This window comes from Syngnathoides biaculeatus, chromosome 2 (assembly GCF_019802595.1).
Source record: "Syngnathoides biaculeatus isolate LvHL_M chromosome 2, ASM1980259v1, whole genome shotgun sequence".
Taxonomy (NCBI): Eukaryota; Metazoa; Chordata; class Actinopteri; order Syngnathiformes; family Syngnathidae; genus Syngnathoides; species Syngnathoides biaculeatus.
This window is the reverse complement of record NC_084641.1, coordinates 26,537,214-26,549,909: the sequence shown is the minus strand read 5'-3', so window position 1 is coordinate 26,549,909 and position 12,696 is coordinate 26,537,214. Positions and strand designations below refer to the sequence as shown.

Sequence of the window (12,696 nt, the reverse complement as noted above, 5' to 3'; positions counted from 1 at the left end):
TGGGTCACAAATTCTTCATTGTTCCATCCAGATAAAAGACTGCAATGTGTTGGCCTCGAAGCTGCTTTTTATTCTGGATGACTTGTTGTGGGTGCTGACCGACTCTCAGCTCAAAGCCATCATCCGCTATGCCAAGTCCCTCAGTGAGGCTATGGAGAAATCGGCTCAGCAGAGGAAGACCATGACTGCAGAGTCCCTGCAGGTTCTGCCTATTGTAATTTAGTCAATGAAACTTAAAAAAAAAAACAACTCAGAGATAGTATTTCATCTGAAAACCATTGTTGAAATATTGCAAATTACAATTCCATGTGCTTTTTTTTTTTTTAAATCAAGTTTTTCATATTGCATTACATTATTCAACAAGGTGAACACTAGCTTCCAAGTGTTTTTTTGTTACTAGATATACTCCCCTGTTGTGTATTGTAGACTGCTCCTCCATCACCTGGGCTTCACAATCTTTGGACAGAGTTAACGTCCCCTCCAACTGGCTCCTCAAACAACATGAGTCAATATTTTGATCGCTTTGACGTGAAAGAATCTTCTTACCACACTTTCATTTCCCGCTTAGACCTACATGTATGCAATGACAGTTCGTCAATGGCTGAAGGTAAACAGGACAGAGTTACATAAAAATACAATGATCTTCGAAAGCACAATCACTCTACTAAAGCGACAATATATTGGCAGATGTAGAAGAACCGCCAGGTGTGCAAGGCGCAATGCAGCTGACCTTCAGAAAGTTGGGCTTTGACTACTATCCTGTTCACAGACCTGGTGAGTGGGGTGAACCCTCCTTATTTTACTGCCCTTAGTTTAACAATGTCCTGCCACATACGCATTTGTGACTTGCTGTTCTATGAGAGAACACACAGTTCATAGTACAGCACATATATTAAAGGTCTAGTGTCATGCCTATAAATATTCAAAAATGATATTGTAATGAACAATACATATAATATTATTCACTTCAATGTCTGTACAAAAAAATAAATATGAACAGAGAGAACGTCATCCATGCGCAAAGGTGCGGAAGTCTCATTCGACATTCAAGTGGTAGCCATATTGGCTGCATCTTCTGTCCGTGACGTCACACAGCCGCGATGACGACGGCGCGGCCATACCGCCTCCCCGTCCAATGGATGTCAATTCCTGCTTCTTCTCGAAAAAAAATCCCTGAGAGGATTTTCATGGCGGGAGTTACAAAAAGCCATATACGCCAAAATCATGTTTTGTGGTGAAAAAACAGATGGGTCCATACCAACTGCCTTTTTTTCATTAATAACATGGTAAAAATCACGCATTTCATGACAGTGGACCTTCAATAGCCTGTGATGGGGTAAAGCATTAGTGGAATCACCTATTGCCAGATTCACCTTTTCACTTTTTTGGGGGGGAACATATGCACTGGTTTTTGCAGAATGTCACTTTTTTCATATTATTTTCTTTCATGACAGATAATTGGGAAAAAATAATCATAGCAATTGAGGGTTAATTATTTTGTTGATTTTTGCCAGTTGCAGTTGGGCCTGGTACCAACAATAGTAACAATATTGGGATAATTAAATACAAAAAAATTTAATCATATTTTCAGCAAAAGGATTTGAAAGCTTTTTAAGTTAAAAAAAAACTGTTTTTAGAGGTTGTTGCCACCCAGACTAAAACTTTTATTGCATAATCCAGTATTTGTATTAACCATAGTTTTGCTTGGTTAGAGAGCAATTATGAATACGGAATAGAAAATAAGCCATTTGAATTATTAATGAACTACAAATTGTTTTCGTTTTTTAAATAATAGATTTTTTATTCTTAAATCCACTTTGGGTACACCAGCAAACTGTATTTTCTTGTCAAAAATCTTTTCAGTAGTGAGACAATTTCAAAGACATGAAACAAATACAATAATAAATTGAATAAAAATAGTATAAATAGCCTTCATCTTGTGCACTGGAGCTGCTAGCGTTTTAGCATGTGACATAATAATACAGTTGGTTCACAACTTTTGGTGACTGTCTGCAATACTTTCATTATTGAAACATCTAGTCCAAGACAGGATGTTCTGATGATGCAAGGGGAAACCGCGACAAGCAACGCCTGACTTTATAAATGGGGCTGTATTCGGGATAGCCTCGAGACAATAACTGAAGCTAACAATGCTTCTTCGGCAGGACTGATGACACTTTTCTTTTACAAGCGGCTGCATATATCTAACCCTTGTAGTCGACATTTTTTGTCGTAGTTTAAGTTAAAGCAAACTCACAGGCAGCCGTTTCTGATGTTTGGTGCAGTAGCAACCAATATGTTATGCTAACAATTGTAAAATGGCAAACTCCCGCGACCAGGTCAGGGAGCTCAGGTTAGTGGCACACATTACCGTAATTCAGATAAATGTGTAACAAGACATCGAGTATCATAATGAAATGTAAATGTAAACGTTTTTTTTTTTTTTTTTAACCACTCTATGTACCTGTACAGTAATCCCTCTCTATTTCACCTATCGCTGATTCAGTGCATTGCGAATTTCTGGGGGGGGAAATGCCGGATCGCTACGTACTACTGCGCCATCCCCGGCTTGACAGAATGGACCAATGAAGAAAAAAATAATGAAAAGAATGAAATAAGGAAAAAAACTACACAAGAATACATTCGTACAGTACTGTAACGGGAAGCTGCATTGCCAGGGTATAATGCGGCATCCGTAGCAAGACGACAAGGACCTTTGAAGCAAAAAAAAAAAAAAAAAATGCCATTTACCCCATACTTTGCAGTTTTTCACTTTTCGTGGGTGGGTCTGGTACCAATTAACCGCAAAAAATGAGGGATTACTGTATTATTTGGCAAATTGTATCCCCTTCTTCACATTTTTTTAATACAAAAAAACAAAGGGACTTTGCAGGGGATTCCTGTAAATAGATTATCTAGACAGAGATGTCTCATCCACAGTACTTACAGGCAACTCCCATCACTGTCTCCCATCATCCTGGAGCTGATCATTGTCTGATTATTCTGCAATCCAATTTGATGGTTGTCTTCCATTTTTCTGCCGTGTATCTCTGCTTTTACTCTCAATTTCAAGGCATGAGAGATCATTTAAGCTGAACAGCCTATAATTTTTTTGCTCCTTTTTACAAGGTTTCCCCTCTCCAATCAACCTTTTAATCAAAGTACACTGTTCTTCTGAACAATGTGTTCAATGACCTATTCTTCTCAGGCTTTCGAGGGGAAATGCATGTTCACCAGGTGGTTGCTTTATCCTTAAATCATCTGCCAATGCGTCCGTCACATGATGCAACGCAGGTGTTGCTGCCTGCACACGCATAGGAGTATAAAGAAGCGTTTGCAGAAAATGATTTTAGTTGTTGCCACTGATGATAGCCCAACCAATTATTATGTTTGGGTATTTTTCACACTGGGCCAGGTAATTCGGAGTAGTTTTTTTCCACCCGAGTAAATGAAAACATTTGAAAACAGGATTTTAAGTTTACTTAGGTTAAATTTGTCAAATATTTTCATTTCTTTGATAATCATAATCATTAAAGTGGGGAAACTATGGAAAAATATAAGAATTTGAGAAGGAGGGCATAACTTTTTCATGGCACTATTTATGTGGCCTCCCAAAAATCAAAATACAGTGAAAACTCTGAATTATAACCATAATTCGTTCTCTTGAGGTGTTCAAAATCTGAGTTGTTGAACTTCTGACACATTTTCCCTTGGGAATTTACGTAAATTAGTTTAATCTCTTCCCAACCTCCAAATAGTGAATTCCTATTTATGTAAAAACATATACACACTGCATTCAAATAATAATAAAAAAATTGCATCAACTTAAAGCAACTTAAATGTGTCTCATTTACCTTTTTGGTGGCATTGTGATGGCTCGAGAGGGAGCGGGGAAGTGTTGCCCCGAAGTCATCCTCCGGTAGCTTCTCCATTTCTTTTATTGTCTTGTGGCCTTTGCTTGGTCACGCTAGTCACTCCTTTGGCAACACTGTCTGCCTTTTTATTCTTTAGGATTGTCGAATTAGTCGACTTAGCCATCCAATGCTTGCTAGCAAAAGCCGTAACAAACACGCACCGCATTTCTGTACTTAGCATCATTAGATCCACTGTGGTTCGTTCAACTTTCCTTTTTTCGCTGCTGGTATCGCCACTGTCTTTCTTTGGGCCCATACCAAAGAAACTACTGGAAAAATAACAAAAAACAGTCTTGAAAAGCACGAGCGAAGGTACGTGCTCACACTGGGAGCATGCTGTGACTGACAGCTTGAGTCTACGTGAGAAGGGAATCGTCTCGCACCGCCCTGTGTGCATTCGTTCTCGCTCTGCTCGAGTGGGCCCCCGGGTCGACATGGTTTTCGGATGTTCGGACACCGAGAATTAGGTTGAAAACCAAAGCGGGGTTTTTTGGACAAAACCCAATTTCAGAGACATTTGAATTCCGAGGTTCCACTGTAGACTTCACAATATTTCTTTACTCTTGGTTGTTATTTATCTAATATTTAATAAAATAGTGGGTGGTACGATGGATCAGCTGGTAAAGCGTTGGCCTCACAGTTCTGAGGTCCGGGGTTCAATCCCGGACCCACCTGTGTGGCGTTTGCATGTTCTCCCGTGCCTCCGGTTTCCTCCCACATCCCCAAAACATGCAACATTAATTGGACACTCTAAATTACCCCGCGTGTGATTCTGAGTGTGACTGTCTCCTCGTGCCCTGCGATTGGCTGGCAACCAGTTGAGGGTGTACCCCGCCTCCTGCCCCGTTGACAGCTGGGATAGGCTCCAGCACTCCCCGCGACCCTCGTGAGGATAAGCGGCAAAGAAAATGGATGGATAATAAAATAGTTTGTGGTATTGTGAGCCAGAAAACCTGATAACGGGTGGCGGATTATCTGTTGGAGCATACTGGTAGATGTGCTTGGTGGGTGGCAAACAGTAACCAACTAATTATTTCACAAGAGTCCATTTGAGTCACGTTAGGGCACCGCGCTGATTGGGCCTAAATTTGGTGGCTACTTTTAAATGCTATTTTGTAACTGCTCTTCCACAGCTGATGGATGTCGACACTGGGAACGCTACAGTCGAGCCATGGAAGCGCAGGCCCACTGGGCAGGGAAACTGCTGCACGAGTACCAGAGGAGAGTCGAGTCGTCAGGGTTTCCCAGTCCGCAGACGGAGATGCGCGAGCCGCGGAATGATTCACCTGCAAGGGGAACTCATGGTATGGATGCAGAAATCATTTTAGAATTTCACAATAATTTGTGCATGATTTCATACATTCATTCATTCAGTCCTCTAAACCAGTGCTTCTCAATTATTTTCTGTTACGGTGTGACGGTCGGAGCGCTCCCGATGCTGCAAAGTCTCTTTGTGAGTAATGCGCATGCGGATATATTTTGCCATTCTGAAACATCCCCATCCATGCTTCAACATGTGCCATTCGACAACTTGTCGACGAGTGTTCACGTTCGCTATGGACGTCTCAGAAAGATGAACACAGCGAATGTACATAAACGTGTATATCTTTTTTTTTTTATCAGCTTTTGTTTTAAGGTTAGGTTATAACGTATGTTAGCTCCCTCTATGTAGAAGAAGGGGAACTATGAGACCGGGGGATTTCCCAGTGAGCGTCTGCCACGTATCCAGAGTTCCCCTGTTAGTAACGCATGCGCATTCATCACAAGCAGACTTTTCAGCATTGGGGAGCGCTCAGACCATCCCCTCCCGCGACTTTAAATATTATCATTTGTCAGTAAAATTGTTATAAGTACGTCTCTGCATAACATTGTATCCTTATTAACATTAAGGAAAAGTACAAATAAATGATAACTATAGTTCTCACAACTTGCATCAAAGAATAACTTTATTAACAACATTAACATTGTTTTTTTTAGTTTGCATCAATTTCTCTGAAATAAAAAAAAAAAGCCTTGTTTAAACTGTAAACATTTTTGACCGACTTATTGTACCATTTGATTGTGAAAAATTCAGTTCAGCAACACTAACTCAGAAGCAGAATACACAAAACACTTTAACTTACAAAACAAAAGTGACTACATCTGCTATGGTGTGGGGTTTTAACAGCCCAAGGACAGAAAGAAATGAAAGTAATGAGTTAAAGATTACTAAATTGATACTCAACCATTTTGTCTGCTTGTAATCACATTCTTTTCTCTCACAATTTAGACGGCGCAACTAGTCCAAAGTCAAACCTCTCTGACAAAGAACCAGCAGCCAGAAACAACTGCTGTATAAGTCCTTCAAACGTAACACTGAAGAGGTTGCGGTCAAGCTGTATGGTGGTCCGGATGGATGATGTTGACATTCACCAGGCAAGATTTTTATCATGTTCTGATTTGATTTGCTTCTTACTGTTTCTCCCGGCAAGCGGTCAATCACAACAAGCTGCAAACTGAAGCCGTGGTAAAACAGCTGCAGACTTCACGCTAACAACACAGTTTTGTTACGACGCACCAGTGCTCAAATTAGCAACACGACAAGCGGCTGCCATACCGCATAGACTGCTCTTCTTACAAATTTGCATTTTAGCTTGTTAAGTCAAGTTGTAAGAGGAAGTGACACCTTTTGAAACGCATAACATAATTTTGGCGAGTCAATTTTAGCCTGTACAAGTGATTGTTGGGTATTTTTAATTGAAACTTGTCAGTTTATCGACGTCAGACTCAATAAACCATCTATCCATTCTCTGAGCTGCTGAACCTCACAAGGAATTGCGGGAGTGCTGGAGCCCATCCCAGGTATCATCGGGCAGGAGGCGGGATACGCCCTGAACTGGTTGCCAGCCAATCTCAGGGCACATAGAGACAGACAACAGCCGCACTCACAATCACATCTCCGGGCAATTTAGAGTCTCCAATTAAGTTATTAATTAAATTCTGTTTTTTTTTTTTTTTTATGTGGGAGGAAACCGGAATTGTCAGACAAAACCCACACAGGCACAGGGTAAACATGCAAACTCCACACAGGTCAGGCCAGGATTCGGACCCCGGTACTCAGAACTGTGAGGCCAATGCTCTAACCAGGTGCTCCACCGTGCTGCCTCAACAAATCAGCAAGAAGAAAGAATTTAAATTTTTTTCACTATAATTTCAAAGTGCTTTCTGACCACTCTTTTACAAGGCTAAATTACAGCAAAATGTTCCCCTAAAAAGTACATATTTTTCTGACACCAAAAACATTTTTGTGGAACCCATCAATTGTGTTGTAGTCAGTTCTAAGTGGCCATTCCAACCAGATCCTGCAATTTGACAGACTAATAATTTTGGCAACCCTTGTCACATTGCGACTGAAATATACATCTTAAATGGCCACTGTTTTTGCTGTCAATGAGTCATGGATCAGCACTACTCCCATTCTGTGCCAAGCCACAGACTTTGATGATTAAATAAAAACTCCAATAAATAATTCAAAATGTTGATCTTGAAAAATACATAGTGAAATGAATACTTAATGACTAATGTATTCATTTATTAAATTATGTATTGATTTTACCCTTGGTGCTCCATAAGTGGACTCTGTGCGTGTTTGTGCATGTGTGTGTGTGTCTTATGTATTCGTGTTTTTGAAAGGGGACATAACAAATGAGAGGAAGAAGAACTAAAGAGAAAAAGCATGACCAAATAGGAGAAAAAGAATAACCAAATACAGACTAGTATGTCAACCCAAACAGAATAAATATCCATCCATTCATTTTCTTGGTCGCTTATCCTCACAAGGGTCGCAGGGAGTGCTGGAGGCTTTCCCAGCTGTCAATGGACAGGAAGCGGGGTACACCCTGAACTGGTTGCCAGCCAATGGCAGGGCACATTGAGAGAAACAGTCGCATTCACAATCACACCTAGGGGCAATTTAAAGTGTCCAATTAATGTTGCATATTTTTGGGATGTGGGAGGAAACTGGAGTGCCCGGAAAAAACTCACGCACGCACAGGGAGAACATGTAAACTCCGCACAGGCGAGTCCAAGATTGAACCCAGGACCTCAGAAGTGTGAGGCCAACGCTTTTCTAGCTCCGCCACCCAGAATAAATAATCAAATAAATATATTAACAAATGATATCTATCAAAAACATCAAGTTAGCTATATTTGTAGTGCTAACATCACAATTCCTGCATTAAGGTGGAAGGACAAAGCACAGAAGTAGCTGCCTTCGTGAGCCATGCTCAGTCCATTTCACAAATTAACATCACGTTCAAAACTACAATTAATGCTAATTTTGTTATAAAATGGCATTTAAAGTGCACCTGTATGTTCCTACTCGCTTAGTCATACACAGCTGAACAAAACTGTGTTGCGTCCATCCAGTCATTGTGACATTGTCACTTAAATATGAAATATACAAATCTAGACAAAAAAAACATTGTAGTGAAGAACATTTGTCCTAACAACAAATTACTTTGGAGTCTTTTCTTCAGGCAATCTGTGTGTCGTTGGCATGGAGACAAATCCTGATTTACACTTGCTGACCCAACATAAATGCATAGTACTGGAAAACATTTTTCAAGTGGGAAACGCCTCCCATGCGGCTCACTGCCTCACGATGAATGGGTTGGTTCTGGTTGACTGGGCACTTCGCTATGCAGAGTGAAATGTGGCTTAGGGCCATACGACTACTTGTACTCTTGAATGCTCAATCTCATGTGATCTTAGAAAGTTCAGGGGCCACAAATGATCATCCGGCGTGAGTCTGTCTATCGAATAACTGGTATATTACATCCTATGTGGCCATTATTTTCTTCTAAATTTTAAATACTTTGCCGTGCTATGCATGACTAACATTAATGCCCTCTGTTCATCTATGGACTTTGCTAATAAACAATGTTAGTATACAAAATGTTAATGTGCAGGGAATGTATTGTTTAAAATTGTTTTTTTTCCCAGTGTGTTTCAGATGTAGTTTTGTTATTTTCAAGGTTATTCTAAGGACCTTTCATTCTGCTTCACACATAGTGAGACCCTGCTGGGAAATGTTTGTTTTTTTGTAAAAGCAAATATTCATGTCTAACCTCAATTATCCGCCTCCTGCTACCCCCTTCCTGCATACATTTTCTTACTCAACCCATTCATGGGAAGGGTGGCAATTTTTTACCTTATTGAGATAAAAGTCTTGTAACAGGCCACAATCAAGGAAATAACACTTATTTTTCGTTTATGGTTAAGTTAAGGCCAAAAAAGATGTACCCTCTTGCAGGTATGTTATCAGTTTTGTGAAGTTGTACATACTACAGATATGTTTATTAATTAATTCTTATTCTAGAACAACAATTATGCAATAATAATCCTGATGGATTAGCATTTTGAAGACAAACTTATTCTCCCTTTCTTCTCTTTTAAAATGCTCAATTTGTACTTGAGGCAGCCGTGTTGGGTCAGGAAGGAAAGGGAAATAACTCCGTGCTAACTTTGACCGATGAGTTATCCTCTCCTGATACCAAATTATGGATTCAGATTAAAACGTTTAAATATTTTGATATACTGAAGGATATAATGTGTGAAAATCACGATGTCCCAAAAATGGGACGCTGCCCACGAATGGGTTAACACATAAGTGCCTCAATTCATGAAATTTCTCAAATCTCTTGATTTTTTTTTTTTTTTTTTTTTTTCATTTGTTTCTATCCAGGTGTATACAAAGAGCCGCCAAAAGAAGAAAAACCAGCCTTTGTTGTCATGTAATCGTAAAGCTTTGCATCTGCCGGATAATATTCCAGCAGTTCATCTCCAATTTACTGAATACTACTTTCCGAACAATCCCAGTTTCTCAGGTAAATGACGTAACGCCGGTAAACCCTGGTTCTTTTCCAATCTATTTGCATTTATGTACATTTTTCTTCTTAACTTCGAAGTTGTTCATCTGTCTATTGTGCAATTTGAACTGAGCAATTGCCTTGTTTTCTACTTCCAGTGCCAACCTCAAATCTGTACGCCCAGGTAAACGGCCTCCAGCTGTGTGTTGACCCAGAAAGCGTCTTGTGGATTAACTTGTTTTCAAGAGGACTGCTTCACACACTGGACCAGGTCAAAGCTTTTTACCATTTGCAAGATGGCAGCAAAGCAGATGAGCATGTTGACGTCCGAATGGATGCCACCCAACTCAAGGTGAATTCTGATTTTTTTTTTTTTTTCATTTGTTTAGTATTTTAACACTTACTTATAGATCTATCTATGTATGTGTGTTACTTTCCCTAGGTGATGATTCCGCTTGATTCTTCTATTTTGGACCATCCAGAGCGTCCTCAGTCCCTTTTTGTGACTGTACCTCAGATGGCGTTCAGCAACACTCGCCATTGCCCCCATGGCTCCAGAGGTGACCTCGGCAATACCTGCGACACCTTCGCAAGCTGTTCTTTTTTCCAGCCTAAGCCACCCTGTCCTTACCCCAGAGACCGCAGTGCCTTCTGCGGTATACCGTCCGTCTTCTTCCAGCACTCTCAAGAGACTCTTTCACCGACTGTTACAAAACAATTACGATTCCAAGATGTTTGGTCACTAAGCTTGTCACGTGTTGCGCTAGGTTTTGATGGAACTCGAAGACTCCCCAAAGGCAAAACACTCCCTTTTGTGGAACCCTTTGCTATGTCTATATGGATTTGTCAGCCTGCTGCCTGGTTCAGGGGTTCATCATATTCCCCCACCAGCCCTAATCAGAACCCATCAGAACAACTTCTGCACAAAGATCCTTCACTTGCCTGTGTCCATGTCATGGGCCATGTGATCACTCCAGTCAAGATGTGGCTTAACCACTACCAGTATGTGGCCTTGTTGAGAATGAAGGATTCCTTGGCACGTTTGGGGGTGGAATTAAGTCAGGATCTAAAGGACATTAAGCAGAGTTGTGACACAAAGTCAGAACCCGCTACAGTTTGTTTTGCCCTGCTGTTGGACTCTGTGGAAGTGGGTCTTCTCTTACCACCAGCTGGCACAGAGCCTGAGGAGGAGGTCCCCCATAACCTGGAGACTGACAGTCCCAGTCTTACAGACTCTGACATCTCCCCATCTCATCACGGTACAGATTTGATCCCTGGGGGCAACACGTTAGAGAACGGCGTGTCTTCCCTCGGCACAGCCCACACTGGATTTGATCAGGATGAGCAAGATGGTATGGTGGAGGAGGCATGTGAGGCTGTCGAAGGACTGGAAGGTGACGTGCTGACCATCCTAGAGGACATCCCAGTTCCATCACCCCAGCTTTCACCTGTAAACTCCCCTGTCATCTCCCGAGAGTCTTCCACCTTCAGCCTGGATGGGGAAATAACAAGCGCTGTCAATGTCACTAAAGATGTGACCAAAGATGCCATCAGCGCCTCACTGGACCTAACTAAAGGCGCATTTTCAATAACGAGGGATGCCTTTAACATATTGAGTCGTGGGTCTGGGATGAGCAAACTGTTCAATCCACACACAAAGTAAGTGCTGGTGCTTTCTTGCTGTGCGGGTAACAACATAAGGTATTTTTCATGCATTATGCTGTTATTAGCGCTTGATAAGTGTGTGTTCTTGCACATCACAGGGAACAAGTCCAACATCCAGAAGAGTCCTCCCCCTCCCTAGTGGCTACCCTACGGCATCAAATGATGAAGCATTCGCCTTCCCAACATTCCTTCGACAGCGCCATTTTGGATGGCAGTCTGCCTGATGAAAGCCTCTCTGTGGGGAGTGACGTCAGCGACAACTTTGCTGTTCTCATGGAATCAGGTACTGTGCTTGGAATGTTTCGCCTGTATCAATTTACGTCTGCAACATTGTGAGCAATGCAGTCGCACTGGACTGAAGCGGCTTCAGGGCATTGTCCTTTTAGAAAAGCCACTTGCGCCCATGCCTAAATTCCTGGCTGATGTCTTGAGATGTCGCTTCAGTATTTCTTTTGTCTCCAAAAATTCAGGTCGTTGTCATTGTGTGCATTTGTAATCTGGGAATTTGATGTTTCTTTATGAGAAATGCCTTCTTCCTGACAGTCGCCTTTCGGCCCATGTCGATACAATAATCGTTTTAGTGTGAATTATGACAAACTATTTTAGATGTTATCTTCACAAGATATTTTACGTTTGTTCCGCAGTTGATATGCACATTTTAGACCAAAGCATGTTTATCTTTGGGACACACATTCTCATGGTGTTTGTACTTTGGGGTAATTGTCTGAACAGATGAATTTGGCACCTTCGTGTACTTTGTATCTATCTATTGCACATAAGGATGAACCGGAGATGTTCAAGCCCACAATTCTCTGCGTTGTCTTGCCTGATTTCATTTGACTTTATTTCCTCGATGGTTACACAAGGAAGCACTGTGTTCCAGGTGTGTCTTCAAATACACCCACAGTCTTGTCTCTCATTAAGTGAGATTGTCAATAAACGTATTCCCTCGCATTACATCATCTGGGGTTTTCCCGAATTGTTTAAACGCAGTCATCTTACAGAATGTTAACTCTGAATTTGAAGAGAGTTTTTGAGGAAAGTAATCTTTTCGTTATTCTGCCATTTAGTAAATCTAAATCATGTTTATAATACTAATGATCGTACAACTCGAGTGTTGGTGGGGAAATACGTCTTTTCGTAGCTTATCCTGTTATGTAAATATTTGTTTTCAACTATATATGTGGAACTTAAAGCATTTCTCAATCAAAACTGTTTTGCAACAGTCCTTCAAATTAAGTTTGTACGTTCAGGGGTCAATGGACCTT

The 12,696-nt window shown here is 41.0% G+C and overlaps 1 protein-coding gene across 1 annotated transcript in view; it reads left to right on the top strand.

The window, feature by feature from the left end:
• The window catches only part of bltp3a (bridge-like lipid transfer protein family member 3A), a 34,162-nt gene that overhangs the window by 12,216 nt on the left and 9,250 nt on the right, over positions 1-12,696 (top strand). Inside the window, exons 7-15 of the mRNA XM_061843866.1 lie at positions 32-202; positions 427-607; positions 688-774; positions 5,048-5,218; positions 6,184-6,329; positions 9,640-9,781; positions 9,922-10,115; positions 10,206-11,422; positions 11,527-11,711. Coding sequence (XP_061699850.1) covers positions 32-202; positions 427-607; positions 688-774; positions 5,048-5,218; positions 6,184-6,329; positions 9,640-9,781; positions 9,922-10,115; positions 10,206-11,422; positions 11,527-11,711 — 2,494 coding nt within the window. The remainder of the gene's footprint in view (positions 1-31; positions 203-426; positions 608-687; positions 775-5,047; positions 5,219-6,183; positions 6,330-9,639; positions 9,782-9,921; positions 10,116-10,205; positions 11,423-11,526; positions 11,712-12,696) is intronic.